The 18102-nt window shown below is 48.8% G+C and overlaps 1 protein-coding gene across 1 annotated transcript in view; it reads left to right on the forward strand.

The window, feature by feature from the left end:
- Positions 1-18102, forward strand: part of Dlg5 (discs large MAGUK scaffold protein 5) — a 123613-nt gene that overhangs the window by 79907 nt on the left and 25604 nt on the right. Inside the window, exons 8-16 of the mRNA XM_008849851.3 lie at positions 4687-4871; positions 6418-6543; positions 9041-9173; positions 9578-9705; positions 10366-10541; positions 10837-10940; positions 14479-14571; positions 15889-16908; positions 17871-17994. Of these exons, the coding sequence (XP_008848073.1) occupies positions 4687-4871; positions 6418-6543; positions 9041-9173; positions 9578-9705; positions 10366-10541; positions 10837-10940; positions 14479-14571; positions 15889-16908; positions 17871-17994 (2089 nt within the window). The remainder of the gene's footprint in view (positions 1-4686; positions 4872-6417; positions 6544-9040; positions 9174-9577; positions 9706-10365; positions 10542-10836; positions 10941-14478; positions 14572-15888; positions 16909-17870; positions 17995-18102) is intronic.

Here is an 18102-nt window from a genome sequence, read left to right on the forward strand (position 1 = left end):
ATGTGTGTGTGTGTGTGTGTGTGTGTGTGTGTGTGTGTGTGTGTGTGTGTGTATGTATATCTGTCTTGTGTGTTTGTCTGCCTGTTTGTCTCTCTTGTATGTGTGTATGTCTGTGTCTCTGTGTTTCTTTCTCTGTCTCTGTGTTGTGTGTGTGTGTGTGTGGCTAGGGATGGATCCCAGGGCCTTGCTTATACCACCCCATGTTCCACCACTGACTTACCCTTCTAGTCTCACTGGTTGTTTTCAAAACAAGAATTACATAAAGAAACTTTTAATAAATTACTTTAATGGCCTACAGTTTGGTATACGCCCTAGACAGTCTGTCTACCCCTCACGTCTTGGGATCTGAGTGTGTGCTTGTTGGAGGGAAAAATGTCAATATCAAGTTAGGAAATCACTTGGAGAATGACCAAGTTGGTCACCAGACTGAAAGATCATGGGATGCTGAACATCTCCCTGCACCCTGCCCTCCTCTTGTGGCCTCCAGCAGGGAGTATGACTAGTGTAGAGGCTTGACGTAGGCAACCTTCAGCCCTCCCAGCACTCAGCAGTCAGGTGTGCCCTTCAGCCTGGAGCCTTTGGGCCTGTGTAGGGGGTGTTGGCTGGGTGACAGGCAGCCTGTCAGCTGAGGCAGGAATCTTTTCCAGGCATTGTTCTGAGTCAGCAGAGGAGAACCCTCACCCCAACCTGGCTGCCACCTGAGTTGACACTTTGCAACTCTGCACATTGTTCTGGCTCCATTTCTGAGACCACTCGACACCAGCCAGAGAGAGGCCAGGGGCGCTTAGGTGTGGGTGCCATGGCACTATGACTGGTGCCTGCCTTATTTGGCAGCTACCTGTTGAAGGCAGCCGGGTGGGCCTCCCTGCTCATCTGGTCCCAGGTCACAGAGTGTCTTCATGAAGTTCTTTGTGAAGTTCTCCCAGGTTCTAGCTACTCCTCTGAATGGAGCACTGTCCCATTGAAGGGCTAGCTCAGCCACTGTGACTGGCAGGACCTTCCCACTGCCTCCCAAGTGCAGCTGTGTGTACATGAGATGCTGGGCTCGACTGCAGCAGAACAGCAGGTGGCACTTTAGAGAGACATCGTCACAGGGTAGGTGTCCAAATAGAAGTGAAGGTGCCCACCTAGAGCCATATGCTTTGGGACACAGCCCCCACGCCTGCTCCTGGGGCCCTTGATTGGGCATTGCCAATGCTAGAGACGGGGGTGCAGCCCCTGGGCCTTTCTCAATGGCCCTTTGCCAGGTGACAATCTTATGGCAAGCAGCCCATCTTCTTCCCAAGTCCAGGCCTCAGGAGCACCTGGGGCCTCAGGACCAATGAGGATGACAAGATGAAACCCCAGGCTAGACTTCTGCAGGCTGAGAGCTGACGTAGGGGTCATAGAGGCATGGAGAGAGAAGCACTGGTGAGAGTGATCTCTCCATGAAAGCTAGGATGGGGGCAGGTCACTCCAGACTTCTGCAGTTTGTCATCAGCATCATCAAGGGTATGGACAGAGGTCACCTGACCCTCTTCTCTCCCTAGTGCCAGGTTCCTTTTACTCTCCCCACCCCCTTCTCACTAAAGTATCTGAAGAACAGTGTTTTATGGTGCATCATTGCAGAGGCTATCAGTTTGGACTGGCTCAGTGGGAAGGATGAGGAGACAGGGGAGGATGGGATCCGCCAGGTTCCCCAGCACTGGCATGTGCACCTCCAGCCCTCAGTGAGGCTGTCATTCTGAGCAGAGGGGATGAGCCTTGAGGGAAACCAAATGCTGCCATATTTCAGCTGTAAGACTGCACATACACATATTACACAATGTTGACTAGAGCCTGAACTTTGCTTTTTGTTTTGAACATGATCTGACCTCAAACTCTAGATCCTTGTTTCTCAGCTCTTGAGTGCTGGGATTACTGGTATGTGCCATTAAGTCTAACCAGCATAATTTAAAATTATGTGGTTATGAGGCTGGAGAGATGACTCAGCAGTTGAGAACACTTGCTGCTCTTGCAGAGGACCTGGGTTTGATTCCCAGCACTTACATGGTGGCTAATAATCTTCTGTGACTCCAGTTCTAAAGGGATCTGATGCTCTCTTCTAGTGTCCATGTGCACTGCACATGTGTGGTATACTTATATACATGCAGGCAAAATGCTCATACATATAGGATAAAAATGAATATATGTCTTTTAAATGTGGTGCTTGGGGCTAGAGAGATGATGGCTCAGTAGTTAAGAGCATTGGCTGCTCTTGCAGAAGACCTGGGTTTGAGTCCCAGCACCCACATGGTGGCTAGGAACTGTTCATAACTCCAGTTCCAGGGGAATCTGACTCCCTTTTCTGATCTCTGTGGGCATTGCATGACTCAGGTGCACTTACACACACACATGCAAGCAATACACTCATACACATAAAAAAATAATTAAAAAAATAATTTGGGCTGCGGAGATGGCTCAGAGGGTATGAGCTATGAAGCACGAGGATCTGAGTTTGATCCCCAGCTGCCATGTAAAAGGCAAGCACAACCTTCTGTAACCCTGGAACCGGGGAAGGAGGATGGAGGAAGGCGAATGAATCCCTGAGGCTTGCTGGCCAGCCAGGGTATAACAGTAAGTTCCAGGTTCAGTGAGAGACTCTTGTCTCAACTATGGTGGAAGCTGGGCATGGTAGCACAGACCTTTAATCCCAGTATTTGGGAGGCAGAGGCAGAGGCAGGTGGATCTCTATGAGATTGAGGCCAGACTGGTTTCCATAACTCGTTCCAGGTCAGCTGGGGCTACAGGGAGACCCTGTTTCAAAACAAAAACAACAAAAATGGTGGAGAATGAAAGAGGACACCTGAGGTTGACACCTGGCTTCCACATGTGCATACACAAGTGAACACATGCAACTACACACACACACACCCTCCCCATGCAAACGTTATTTATTATAACAATTTCTTGATATAATTAAAGTAATTCTTTAATTTTTCAAATTAAAAAAATTGACAATAGCAGAGTAAGCAGTAGCACTCCATACTGCATCAAAGCAGGGAAATAAAATAAAAATGGAATTAGTCCTCATCCTGGGACCCAAGAGATCTGAGCAAGCCGGCGTGACCTGTTTTGTGCCCAGTTTCTTTCTCAGCACCTCACTCTGTACTTGATAGATGAGGCGTGGTCCTGTTCCGACTCCAGCCTCTCTGCCATCTCTTTCACCTTCGTGGTCTCTCGACGAGAGCTTCTGAGGTCTTTCTGAATGTGTTTGAGCAGAGACTGCCATCTCCCAGTCTTCTGTGACCTTCGTGTATGCCGTCCTGTGTCCAGTCACTCTGGGTAGAGAGCCCTGTGTGGAGACATCAGGCTCAGTGTCTCTGGTGGCATGCTCCTGTTTTGATCCTTTGAGCCTTAAGCCTTTGAGCTGAAGCAGAGCTGTTCTTCAAGTAGACACTTGCTTTGTCCTTCATCACCGCCGGTGTCTTCTAGAGCACAGAGGGCCTTCAGTGTGAGTCCTGCTAACGGTTTGATACGAAATGTTGTGGAGCCTGTAACTGTCTAGGGAGTGGTCAAGATACAACTGTTTCAGACCTACAGGCTTTTTTTTGTTTGTTTTTTAATTTTATGTGTATGAGTGTTTTGCCTGTATCTATGTAAATGTACCATGTGCATACCGTGTCCATGGAAGCCTGAAGAGGGCACCAGATTCCTTGGAACTGTAGTTACTGATAGCTGTTAACCATTGTGTGGGTGCTGGGACCTGAACCTAGGTCCTCTGCAGGAACAGCCAGTGCTTTTAACTGCTGAGCCATCTTTTGAGCTCCAACTTCTGTTTGTTTTTGTTCTTGTTTTTTTTAACGAGCTGAAAAAGATGCATAGTACTTACCAGACAAAATAGTGGTGTATTTTTCCTTAGTTTGTTTTTTAGTGGCACTGGAAATGGAGCTAGGGCCTTATATTCTAGGCAAGTACTCTACTACTCAGCTGCACGTCAGCCTATTTTTGTCTTTAACAAATATTTCATATGCATGATTATAGGCTCCAGGATTGCAGGCACAAGGGCAGGCAGTCAGCCCCTTCACTACCCTATGTCATTGTCATGCTTCATTATAAGAGCTCTTTAAAAATATTTTATTTATTATTTTTATTTTATGTGTATGACTGTATTGCCTGCATGTATGTGAGTGCACCCGTGTTGTGCCGTGCCCCGGAGGTCAGAAGAGGGCATCGGATTCCCCTGGAACTGGAGTTAAGGATTGTTTGTAGCTGCCATGTAGGTGCTGGGGATCGAACCCAGGTCCTCTGCAAGAGCAGTCAGTGCTCTTAACCACCGAGCCATCTCTTCAGCCCCTATAAGAGCACTTTAGAGAGTTGCAATCAGTTCCGTATAAGATACTAAGTGGGGTAAATGGTGGGGCAGGGCTTGGACAAAGCACCCTTGGGAGACAGTCCCCTCTCTCCCTGAGGGCTGAGACTGTTTCTAGGAAGGGCTAGGGTTCAGGTCCAGGCTTGTATGGGACTGTGAGAGTCTGCATGGGACTTTCACCTAGTGTCGCTTGTGGTCTGACCCAGGCTGAGGTGTGGGGTCACTGGGGGCCCAGTGCACAAAGGAGTGTGGTAGTAGTGTTTCAGTGTCCCCCCTGAGCCTCAACCCCACCTATGTAGTATTAGGGTTTCCAGTTCCAAAGCTCAGTAACCCCTTCAGCAACCCCTTGTCCTTAGATCAAAGACACAGTGACCATGGATGCCGGGAGAGCCAACAAGGAGGTGGAAATCCTTCGAAAGCAATGCAAGGCACTGTGCCAGGAACTGAAGGAAGCCCTCCAGGAGGCGGATGTGGCCAAGTGCCGACGAGACTGGGCCTTTCAGGAGCGGGACAAGATTGTGGCAGAGCGTGACAGCATCCGGTAAGGGGGCTCTTGGGTGGGTGTGGTCCTGTATTTCTCATGTTCACTGAGGTCTTTGGACAGGGACACAGTCATTGGCCACATGCCTAAGTAAGAAGTCAGGGACCATGACTTCTCCCTTCTCTTCCCTTGCTGCTATTGCCTGGCCTCTTGGCTTCGAAATTTTCCATTGTATTTCCTTCCTGTCTCACCAAACCTTGGATGCCCTGGGTGTGGCCATGTCCAGATCAAGGCCAGCCTTTTTTCTTCCAGGGCTTCTGATAGAAACAGTTTGTCTGAAATGTGGTTTTTTTCCTCTGTACGTGCTACACATCTACTGTGCTAACATCTTTGGTCCCGGAGCAGCAAGAGCTTGCAAGAGGCTTCCATATGTCTCTGACCCCTATGAGGGGTCCTGGGACAGAGGGGAGGACGGTACATGAAGGTTCTGTCGAGGGCCTCAGCCAGGCTGTAAGGAGGTCTCCCAAGCCTGCGTGCCATTTAAGCTAGACCTTGAAGCTTGAGTGCAGTTTCTTCAACAGGAGAAGGGCAGACATTGCAGATGGAAGTATGTGCTCAGGGCAGAGTGTGGGTGTGTCTGGTTCTAGGTCATGGGGAGTTACAGGGAAGAGGACGACAGTGTCTTTGAGTGTAGGTTTTGAGGACCTTTAATGGAAGCCAAGAGATGTGAATGTCACCTTGGCCTGAGGCAGAATCAGGGATAGCTGTGGTGGTGGTATAGGAAGTTGGTCATTGAGGGATTCTGGAAGATCCTCGAATCTGCAGGGGAGACCTGTGCCCAGCAAGGAGCATCAGGAGGTGGAGATGGATGTCAAATGCCCAGTGTTGGGGGCAGGAGGAACATTGAGGCCCTCTGAATGCTTCCTGTCTGCCCCTGCTCCCACTTGCTCTCAGTGTTCCTCCAGGGTGAGATCCTGAGCTCAGATCTGATTGGGGCACTGGAGATTTGGAGCTGTGGCAGCACGAAGACTAGCCCATTGATTTGGGAAATGGCAGAGCACAGACCTCCTATCCTCCTGGCACGTGTACTGTCTAGGTGGACTCCTTTTGTAGCGTCTCACCAGACTTTGCTCCCACACAGAGCCGCAGAGACAGAAAACTGAGTTCTGTCCCAATGCCTCCCAGCTTAGTTGTGGCATGGGTAGGAGGCTGTAGAAAGCCCAGTGTATAGGCATTTAAAAGACTGTGATGGGTGCTGGAGCAAGGAGGCTCACCAGGTGGGCTGGGCCTTCACTGTGAAGGAGAGCTCTCCACTGCCCCGAAAGCCCATGCTAGAACACCATGTGTGAGGAGGGTGGGTCTTACCCACCAGGCACATGCAGGAGGCATCTAAGGCAATGTGAACGTTGAGATCTGACAAGTGTCTTTCTCCTCTTTGGTCACACAGTGGCCTGGTCTAGGTTGTATCAAGCACTCCTATTGTACATTTGTTGATGACACTGGTGTTTAGGAGTTGGGGCTGCCAGGTGGTACACTGCAGACCATGAGTCCCTCCCTCCATCCCCCTGTTGCTCATGGTAACCTTGACCTCTGCCTTCTCTACTAGGACTCTGTGTGACAACCTGAGGCGTGAGCGGGATCGGGCTGTGAGCGAGCTGGCTGAAGCCCTGCGTAGCCTGGACGACACTCGGAAACAGAAGAATGATGTCAGCCGGGAGCTTAAGGAGCTCAAGTAGGCTTGAGTAGTGTCTGCCTGGGGTGGACTTGTGCCTAGTATCCCCTCTCTCTTTTGGGTGAGGTAGCCTTGAGTATAGTGAGCAGAGGCTTGCCACTGTGTCCCTTCACTGCCTCACTCTGCTAGTCTATAGAACAGGTCTGAATGTTGACATCAATAATAAATTCTTCTATGGCACAGAAGGTGGCATCAGCTCTTTGACAGCACATAGAGACAGGACAGGTTCCATATGCCAACATACGTGGGAAGGAAGGTCCATTTGGGGACAGATCTGCCTGCATCATTTATAGTTCATTCTTCTGACTCATTCATTCCTTCATTCACTCAACAAAGATTTATTGAGTACCTGCTCTGGCCCTTGAGAGGCCAAGCAGACCAAGCTGCTGCACTAGTGGGATTTAGGGTGCACAGGAGGTGAAGGGAGGACCCACCAAAGAGAAAAGCACTTAAACAAATAGAGCAACAGCAGGCTGAGGCTGAGGGTTTTCCAGAGAATTCTGACCCTGGCTTGGTAATGTGTTCTATGGATGATCTTTGGGGTGTTAGTCCCCCTTCAGTCACAGTAGCATCCCAGAGGGTCATTTGGACACTTGCTGGACCTTAGCTGTGGATTGAAAAACACAAAGTTCGGAGTTTAAAAAGCGAAATTGGTATAGCCCAATAACGGTCCCTGGGAAGCAGTAGTTCTGCTCATCATGTGACATCTCCAGAGCTGATACTGTGCAGAGGACAGTGGGAGGTGTGTGTGGCGGGGGCGGGGTGCAAGTACAGGTATCCAAGCCATGCGTGCTGAGTAAATCATTTCAGAAGGGAGTGACAGCTTCCCTTCTGTCTCATCCAGTATGATCTGTCAAGACCAACAGCTTCATTTATTAAATAACCTACGCCAGAGGGAGCTAGGGTGCTCTAAGGAATGGTTTAGGGTTTCAGAGGCGAAGTGACAGACCTTTGCCCAAGGGCAAGTGATGGAATCAAGGATGGAATCCCATCCAGCTGAGAATGTAGTTCATGGGTAGAGCACTTGCCTAGTATGTGTAAGGTCTTCATGTGATCTTCATTTGATCTTTCTCTAGCACTGGGGAAAGGGGGGAGGAGAGAGAGAGAGAGAGAGGAGAGAGAGAGAGAGAGGAGAGAGGAGAGAGAGATTGAGATTCCCTTTAAGGGGAATCTTGGAAGCTCTGGGGTATGGCATGAGAGGAAGCTTTGCATCATGTTTGAACTAGAGTTGTCTACAAAGCCTAAGAAGCACCTGTCAGGTTCTGTTTGTTCCTTCAGCATGCTTGTATGTATTTGCACTGCCTCTCTGCTAAGTTCGCTCACTGGTGGTGAGCATGCTGGTGATGATGTCCCTGCTGCTGCCTGGGGAGCCTTCAGTCTGGAGACGCTTAGGCATCCCCTGTGGTGACAAGCGAGGTGTCTCTGAGCTTCAGTACAGAGCATTGGGCCACATTGGTCTGGTGGGGCTGGGATGAAGCCCTGGGACGGGGGATCAGAGGCTTTGTAGTGTCCTGTAGCTAGCCAACGAGAGAGCAACCTGGTGCAGATCTAGAAGCCTGTTCATGAGACCAGGAGGCAAAAGCAGATTATCCATGTCAGTGGGCAGTGTGGAGGAACCGCAAAGACAGCTTGTGTCCAGATTTGAAAAGCAGGATGTCGCTACAGGAAGTCCCCGAGCAGTGATGAGGCTTCTCAGTGTCTTTTCCTTGCTTCTTTATTTTCCCTCTGGCTCAAGTTTTTAATTTTGATGAATTCCAATTTATTGATTAAAAAAATTATTAATGTGTTGTATCTAAAAACCTTTCCTGTAACCTTAGAGCATCAAAGCTATCCCCCCACCCACCCACCACCTGTGCAGGGGGTTGAGCATGGCCTTGAACCAAGCACTGTACCACTGAGGTACATTTCTAACTCTCGGTTTTTTGAGTCAGGGTCTTGCTGTGTAGCTAGGCTGCCCTTGAACTCACTAAGTTGCTCAGGCTAGTCTTGAATTCACTGTCCTCCTGTCTAGCCCCCCTCAGTGCTGGGGTTATAGGCATGTGCCACTATCCATGGCTTCTTTCTAAAAATTTTGTGGTTTTATGTTTTGCATTTAAATCTAGGATATGCCTTTGTTTCTTTGTTTTTGAGACAGAATCTCCCTGTAGCTCCAGCTGGAATTCACTATGTAAACCAGGTTGGCCTCAATTTCATAGAGATTCACCTTCCTTTGCCTCCTAAGTACTGGGATCAAATGTGTGTGTCTCCAAGCCTATTGAATCCTGAATTGCTTTAAGCATCTAGGTAAATTTGGAGAGAATTTCTGTATCTTGAAAAAGATACCATGGAAACTCACTGATAATCCAAGAACCCTTTGCCCTGGCTTACCAGGAAGCTGAGTACCAGTGGAAAGGAGCCCCACCTAGTTTTGAGGAAAAACCACCTTAATTTGGAGCTGTGATTTGGTGAAATAGTTTACCTTTGAAAGGACTATTGCTCTAGCTCTGTCTGTTCACAGGGAGCAGATGGAATGCCAGCTGGAAAAGGAGGCCCGATTCCGGCAGCTGATGGCCCACAGCTCCCATGACTCGGCCATCGACACTGATTCCATGGAATGGGAAACAGAAGTTGTGGAGTTTGAGAGGGAGACGGTGAGCTGCCTTGGGTGCTGGCCTTGTTTGCTCTCCTAGATGTGAGGACTTTGAGGGAGAAGGTGTGGCCCTATTTGCAGAGTCCTCATGTCCTCATTTCATGGCTGCCATTTTGGTGGATTTGCTCATCCCCTCCACCCCCCCCCCCCCAGCGGAAATACATCTTGTTCCTGCAGCTGTCCAAGCTGGGTTGTACCGCGTCTGTGTCTCACGGTGGTGCTGGTGCAGCACATGGAGGCCCCAGTAGAAGGCCATGGGTGATGCTCACGGGGATGTCTACAGTGACTAGACGGGGCAGGAGCAGCCTTTCCTGCATTTGCATCTTGGGGACTGAATGTCTGGCATGGGCTTCAGGATCCTTCTCTTCCCTGCTTGGTAAAGAGCTGCTGCTGGTGTTTTGACAGGAGGATATTGACTTGAAAGCACTTGGATTTGACATGGCAGAGGGTGTGAATGAGCCTTGTTTCCCGGGGGACTGTGGCATATTTGTCACTAAAGTGGACAAAGGAAGCATTGCTGATGGTCGCTTGAGGTAAGAGCTTAGATAGTCCAGGCCCTGGAGGGAAAGCAGGGCTGTCCAAGTCAATGTTGTGGGCCCAAGGAAGCCAGGTAGCAGCAAAATGAACTTGTCGCAGGATCCTAGGACACTGTCTGAGGCCTCAGGCTCAACTGAGATGCTCTTAAAGGAACCTGCCTACGAGCAGGTTGGGTGCTTCTGAATGTGGCTTTTCTCCAGGTACCAGAAGCTGCCTTTTGCTCCTCTAGGTAGCAGAGGGCTTAGGTTCTGTGTGATGAGAGCCTAGGATGTGGAGTTTCATGGTTACTCTATCAAACAGTGAGGATGTAACATGCTGCTCTGTGTGCCAAGTACTGGAGAAGCATTGGATCAGTCAGTCATGAATTTCTACAGTTCTTTGAGGCAGATGCAAGTATTGCCTCACCTGATAGATAAAGGCATTGAGACAGGGTCTAGGCCCCACAGCTAGTAAGTGGCAGAGTCAGGATTTGAAGCCATTATGTCTATAACTCCAGCACCTGCAAGTTTCACAACTGTATGTTCCTGGAGGCAGAGACTTTCCTGAGTGTGCATGTGGGCAACCTGCTCTCTGACATTTGATCCACTAAATGGGAGTGGTAGAAGGGACAGTTCCACGGTCTGAGTGGATGTTGGCCTGGCCTTGTCCCTCCGCAGGGTCAATGACTGGCTGCTGAGAATCAACGACGTGGACCTCATCAACAAGGACAAGAAGCAGGCCATCAAGGCTCTCCTCAATGGAGAGGGGGCCATCAACATGGTGGTGAGGCGGAGGAAGTCCCTCGGTGGAAAGGTGGTCACGCCTCTGCACATCAACCTCAGTGGACAGAAAGGTAGCTGGTTACAGACGGGGCAGGAGTCCTCTGGTGGAGAGGCTTGTTTGCAGATACATTTCCTTCCCAGGGATGTAGGTTGATGTCATCTTAATGTACCCTAAGTGCTCTCCAGGCAGGAGGTCATTGGAGTCCCAGGTGTCTGACTCACCACACAGAGCATGATGAGCCCCAAGGGGTGTCACAGAGTGGGGTGCTGGGCTTGCCAGGACTCAGTCCCTTGTAGAAGTTTAATCAGCAGAACTAGGGAGGGGCAGTAAGGCCAGGTCACTCAGTGTCCTCTTGTGGCTTGCAGACAGTGGCATCAGTTTGGAGAATGGAGTATATGCTGCCGCTGTGGTGCCTGGGAGTCCTGCTGCCAAAGAGGGGTCCCTTGCCGTGGGAGACAGGATTGTTGCGGTAAGTCACAGAGGTCAGAAAACAGCATCGGATTCCTTGGAACTGGAGTTATATATAGATGGTTGTTAGCCCACATGTGGGTGCTGGGATCCGAACCCAGGTCCTCTGTAAGAACAGCCAGTGCTCTTAACTGCAGAGCCACCTCTCCAGTCCTGTATTTTGGACTTTTACTAACTGTCTAAGATTGAAACCCCATGTGCCTTTTCATAGCACACAGGCAAAAGTCTGGTTGTGAAGAGGGCAGATAATGACAATACTTCCCCTGATTCTGGACCCTCCTCCTCTTTATTCCTATCCTGACAGAAACCATGGTTAACAACTTACTGTGTTCTCTTCCAGAAACATTTCAAGGAGGTACCTCCTTGATTTTGTTTTGTTTTGTAGCTCAGATGGTACATTTTCTTTTTGACAGCAAGTCCTAGAGAGATTAATGTCTTTGAATCTGCCTGGGTGGTTCTAGTCACTGTGTGTGGTTCTTTTTTTTTTTTTTTACAGAGGTCAGAAGAGGGCGTCAGATTCCCCTGGAACTAGAGTTAAGGACGGTTCATAGCTGCCATGTGGGTGCTGGGAATCGAACCCGGGTCCTCTGCAAGAGCAGTCAGTGCTCTTAACCGCTGAGCCATCTCTCTAGCCCCATGTGGTTCTTTTTAAGTTAATTAATTAGTTGGTGGTGTTGGGGATGGAACCTAGGATGGCATGTATTCTTGGCAAGCTTTCCATGCTGAACACACCTCAGCCCCCATGTGGTTCCTCGGGGCAGTTGTTCATGCTACTGGCCGGTCCCTCCTAATGGACAGTTGGGCATCTTTGCATTCATAAGCAGTGCCGCACAGCCACCAGTAACACCGTCTCATGGGACCTCCAGAGAGTACCACAGAGTAAATTCCTGGGTGGGATCCCTGGATCAGAGAGTGTAGACATTAAATACCCTATGCACTGTTCCCTTGTGCTCCAGAGGGCTCATGACCCTTGCCAGCCTCACCTGTATCTGATGGGGAGGAGCTTATCACTTCACATCTTTGCCCACGTTCTTCAGAGTTGAGGAGAGCCAGTGCTTAACAACAGCATGGCTTCCATGGAAATGTTTTAAATGGGGACAAGTTACAAGGAAAACACTACATTAATCCCCTTCTCCATGACAATCACACTCTATACTTTCTCTTTTTTTGACTTTTGTTTGTGTGTGTGTGTGTGTATATGTGTATGAGGTGGGTGTATGTTCATTTGGAGACCAGAGGTCAACCCTGAGTGTTGTTCCTTAGGATCCATCCACTTTTTAAAAAATTGTGACATTACATGTATCATTACAAAGTCACAGTGGAACACTGTGATGTCATGCTGGGGCTGTGGTGTCATAAAAATGCAGCCTGGTCTTGACACAGTTGAGAATTGTTAAGTAAAAACAAAGCATTGTGATGTCACAGTGGAGCACTATGAACACATAATAGAGCATTGTAATGTCAAAGTGGAGCTCTCTGATGTCACAGGGAAGCTGTGATGTCATATGCAGCATTATATTATCAAAATGGGGTATTGTTATGTCACAGTGGCGAATTATTATGTCATTCTGGAGCATCATGATGTCATAGTGGACCTGTAACAACACAAGGCACACATTGCAGTGGCCCAGTACAGTGGAAATTATTTAAAAGTAGAGCAGCATAGTGTAGCATTCTGTTAGCCCAGTGGATCACTGTGATGGCTCAGGTGAGCTGAGTTGTCACAATGGCACATTGTAATGTTATCCTAAACTGTGATATCATAATGTAGTGTTGTCTTGGCACAACTGAGCATTTTGATATGACTGGGTTGTATGAGACTTTTTAAAAAATATCTTTTATTCTTTTGCACTTTCTTACATGTATGCAATGTATCTTGATCCTATCTACCTTCAAACTCTCCCTTCCCAACCCCCAGAGAACTCTCAACAGTTGATGAGTGCAGTGGCCATATCATGCCTAGAAGATGGCAGTCCACAGCACTCCTCCCCATCCCTACCTCTTACTTCTTTCTGCCCCCTCTTCTGCGATGTTCCCTGAGTCTTAGGTGTAGATATAGATGTCCCACTTAGGGCTGAGCACTCAGCAGTCCCTTATTCTCAGCACCTTAACTAGTTGGGAGTTGCTTCACTAGCTGCTGCCCACTGCAGAAAGAAACTTCTCTGGCCAACATGGAGAGCAGTACTAATCTATGGTTATAGCTATAAATATCTAGAGGGCGGTTTGACAGCATGTCCATTTAGCAGAACAACACTAATAAATTCCCCTACACACACCCCATGCCCTCTGATGCCATGGACTCCTGACAGGTTTATAACAGCAGGCATGAATTCCCTCCTGTGGAGCAATCCTCAAATTGAATCAGAAAGCACTTGATTACCCCATTACCTTCATGCTACCATTGTATTAAGTGGTCACATTTTGCCTGCCAGGTACTGTAGCATTCAGGGAGTGGATACTTGATGACTTTTCTCCCCAAGCATCCCCCAGGAAAGTACTATGCATAGTACTTCAGCACAATGAAAGCTAGCCATCAAGGAGGAAATTTCCCTGTCAGTTCCATCTTGATTCTCTGTGTCCTGCAGCTGAAGTGTGTTGCATCTTCAGCAGGAGAACCTTACTGTCTAGTTACGGTGTGCAGCCAAGAACAAATGGCAGTAGCCTTTGTTGTTTTGTGGGCCTCTGGGACCTTTCTGACCAATAATTGTAGGAAGTATTTGTAGGAGGCATTTATGCCTGGTACTGAGATTTTCATTTAATAGCCCGTGTCTTCTGAGGGAAGCATTGTCTACCCATACAAGTGCCTGTGTCTACCCATACAGGTACCTGTGTCTACCCATACAAGTACCTGTGTCCACCCATACAAGTACCTGTGTCTACCCATACAAGTGCCTGTGTCTACCCATACAAGTGCCTGTGTCCACCCATACAAGATACCTTTGTCTACCCATACAAGTGCCTGTGTCTAACCATACAAGTGCCTGTGTCCACCAATACAAGATACCTTTGTCTACCCATACAAGTGCCTGTGTCTACCCATACAAGTACCTGTGTCTACCCATACAAGTGCCTGTGTCTACCCATACAGGTACCTGTGTCTACCCATACAGGTACCTGTGTCTACCCATACAAGTACCTGTGTCCACCCATATGAGGTACCTGTGTCCACCCATATGAGGTACCTGTGTCAACCCATACACGTACCTGTGTCTACCCATACAAGTACCTGTGTCTACCCATACAAGTACCTGTGTCTACCCATACGAGGTATCTGTGTCCACTGATATGAGGTACCTCTCTCCACTTACATAAGGTACTTGTGTCTACCCATACAATGACCTGTGTCCACTCATACGAGGAACCTCTGACTTCAAGGGGGCTTGCTTTTTCTTTCACTAACTGCTGACTTTGGCTCATTACATAATCAGGTCCACTGTCCACTAGAATTGGCAGGTGGGCCACGCCTCTAGCATAGCAGCCTGGGAGCAGGCTGAGGCTACCCCATTGGTAAACCTGACCAGCTTTCTGTTTGACCCTAGATCAATGGTATTGCACTGGACAACAAGTCCCTGAATGAATGTGAATCTCTGCTGCGGAGCTGTCAGGACTCCTTGACCCTCTCCCTCCTGAAGGTGAGCACCAGGCACTTGCTGGCATCATTGGGAGGGTGGGCAAAGCCTCAGCTCCACGTTTTCTGAGTGTTGTTCAGGAGCACCAGGATCCAGGTATTGGTTTCCAGAATGCAGGGTATGGGAAGCCAGACTGGATAAAGGTTGAAAACAAGCTGTAGAGAGCTCATTGAGAACAGGTGGGCACATTTAAATCTAGATTGGGCAATTTGTTGGTCCTAGACATTGTTAGCTTTCTTAGGTCTGGTGCTGGCTTTGGGGTTTGTAGGAGAATGGTCTTGTATGTGGTGGTACACTCTGAATTTGTTAGTGGTGAGCAGCGAGATGTTTGCAACTTCCTAGTGCTCTGTAGATGTCAGCATAGATAAAAACCTTGAAGACAATTTGGTATAATTGTGGGAGTCAGTGAGTGGGTTTATGGGCATTCATTATACTTTTCTATCAACTTTTCTACATAGTTGAAAAGGTTAATAATAGAAATTTAGAAAAAAAATTGGATCCATCCACTTCATTAAGAAATGCTTTCTAAATTACTTGTTCTTGAATAAATAGACTTTGGCAGACTGTTAAGACCTAAAGTTTTTCAGAGCACCTGGGCTGGCACAGAGAGTTTTCATGTATCTGTCATGTGAGCCTTCTGGCCTAGGTTCCCCTGATATTGACATGTTGGATTTATGTGCTACATTTGGTACACATGATGAGCCAATATTGCTGCATAGCTTAACAGGGGCTCACCGTTGATGCAATGTATCCCATGGATTTGGACAAATGTACAGTAACACATCTTCACCAGCCCTCATCCCCCTCTGGTGTTGCTGTTTCTCAGACTCCCGACTACAACCAATCCTCATTCTGTCTGCAGACATCTTCCTTTCCCACAGTGCTGCGTACCTGGAACCCCTTTTCACATAGGCTTGCTCACTTGCTTAGGGTCCCTTCTGTATCTTTTTGGTATGATGGCTTACCTCTTAGCCTTGCTTAGTCTCCTTTTGCCTGGGTTACCATGAATAATTAATTTATCTTTATGCTTAATAGTACTTACACTGTGTGCAGGTGGCAGCAGATAAAGTCAGCAGGACTTTATTGCTCATGTGAGTTCAAAGTGGCAAGAACCATGAGAAAACTTCACTGAGAGAGAGAGAGAGAGAGAGAGAGAGAGAGAGAGAGAGAGACTGTGTCTCTGTGTGTCTGTGTCTGTCTCTCTGGGGTGGCTATGGCTCATTCCTGCCCATCACTCTACTGCGGGGATGGTTTTCCATAGCAACTCTAGGCCACAGTATCTCATCTTCTCTTTCTCACCCCCCTGCACTCCCGGCTCAGGTGTTTCCTCAGAGCTCCTCGTGGAGTGGCCAGAACATCTTTGAAAATACCAAGGACTCAGATAAAATGCTGAGTTGTAGAGCCCACGGTCCTGAGGTCCAGGCTCATAACAAACGGAACTTGTTGCAGCACAATAACTCCACACAGACCGATGTCTTCTACATGGATCAGCTGGAAGACAGGAAGGAACTGGGGCACCCTGGAGGCAGCAGCTCTTTTCTGCATAAGCCAATCCCCGGAGGCCCCTTCCAGGCCTCTCCCCAGTCCTGTTCCAGTACTTCTGAGCGTAGCCTGAGCTCTTTCCGCTCAGATGCCTCTGCAGAGCGAGGTTATGGGCTGATGGACATGCCAAGCCAGCGGCCACTGCTGCCCTTTGAGACTGAGGTGGGCCCCTGTGGAGCAGTGGAGGATCCCCTGGACAAGGCGGACCCTGAGGGTTCCAACAGTGGTGGAACTTGGCCTAAGGCTGTGCTTGGCTCCACTGCGGGGCCTGAGAAGCTATCCGTGTACAAGAAACCCAAACAAAGGAAGTCTATCTTTGACCCAAACACTTTTAAGCGCCCCCAGACGCCCCCTAAAATAGACTACCTACTTCCAGGCCCTGGGCCTGCTCACTCTCCCCAGCCCTCCAAGAGGGTAGGGTCTCTGACACCCCCAAAGCCCCCCAGAAGAAGTGACTCCATCAAATTCCAGCACAGGCTAGAGACCAGTTCAGAGTCAGAAGCCACTTTGGTGGGCAGCTCCCCCTCTACCAGCCCTCCAAGTGCTCCACCCCCTGATGTGGACGTTGGGGAACCCATGCATACTTCCCCCCCTCGCAAGGCCAGGGTCCGTATTACCTCCAGCTACCACTCTGAAGGGGACGGAGACTCCTCCTACCTGCCTGCCAAGAAGTCCTGTGATGAAGACCTCACTGCTCAAAAGGTGGACGAGCTCGGGCAGAAACGGCGCCGGCCAAAGTCTGCTCCTAGTTTTCGGCCCAAGATCTCTCCAGTAGTGATTCCTGTTCAGTGCCTGGAGGTAGAGCTCAGCCTGGGGTTGGGGCACCTGATATGGGAACAGCAAAGGAGCCTTGCATAGTATCCCAGGCTTGTAGTTAGCTTGTGCCTTGGCTGTTAGTGTGTGCCTCGGGGAGTGGACAGGGGTGGTATGTGGATGCCAATGTGCAGCAGTCCCCCTAGGGTATGGGAAAGAGACACGGGGCGTGTACCATAGCGAGAAGTGACATCGAGAGAATGCTTATCTGAACATAATATTTGGTTTACTTTTGCAAGATGTTTTTGAGTTAGTAAAAAAAAAAAAAAAAAAAAAAAAAAAAAAAAATTTTGTTTTCTTTTTTAAGATTTTTTTTAGGTTGTAAAAAAAAAAAAAAAAAAAATTTAGTAAGCTGGGTGTGGTGGCACTGGCCGTTAATCCCAGCACTCAGGAGGTAGGTGAATCTCTGTGAGATTGAGATAGCCGGGTCTCCATAACAAGTTCCAGGCCTGCTGCTGGGGCTACAGGGAGACCCTGTCTCAAAAAAGAAAAAAAGCTTCGTGAGATTTGCCCCGGTGGGTTAGGGGACATGAGTGGTGCACAAGAGGTACAAGCTAGCAGCTGGCTGGTGCAGCTGTGTGCCAGAGTGTCTAGCAGGGGAGGTTGCTGTGAGCTGGAACTCCTGGGCATATGTGATGCAGACTGCTCACTGTGTGTCCAGTCCCAGGCACATCTTGCCTACTCTCACAGTCTGTTTATCTGAAAGAAATGATTCTTTTTCTGCACATACCTTCTGAAGGGGGGTACAAGAAGCCCTTTGCTTCTGAGTGTCAAGCAGTGTGAATGGGCAAAATCTCTCCCACTAATCCCTGTCCTTGTCCCTGTCCACCCCCTTTGTTGCTCCCTGTCCTGGCCTGAGGAGAGAAGCTGGTGCAAGGGGCAGAAGTGGCTCACAAACAGTGAATATTCCCTCCTCCCAGCCAACACTCTTGCCTTTGATTCTGCAGGAACAGAAGTGTGTCCCAGCCACTGGAGAGCTCTCCCCAGAGGTCCAGGAATGGTCCCCATACTCACCAGGGCATCCTAGCAGGCATGGCAACCCCCCACTCTACCCCAACAGGCCATCTGTAGGTAAGCTGGTGGGATGGGTTAGGAATAGGTTATTGTGGGTTCATAGGGCTGCCCAGTCTTTGGGAGGAAGGGATATTGTCACATGCTTTCAGTCATGAGGCTTATTGC

The sequence above is a fragment of the Nannospalax galili genome, unplaced genomic scaffold, assembly GCF_000622305.1.
Source record: "Nannospalax galili isolate Female #2095 unplaced genomic scaffold, S.galili_v1.0 scaffold83, whole genome shotgun sequence".
In the NCBI taxonomy this organism is placed as follows: domain Eukaryota; kingdom Metazoa; phylum Chordata; class Mammalia; order Rodentia; family Spalacidae; genus Nannospalax; species Nannospalax galili.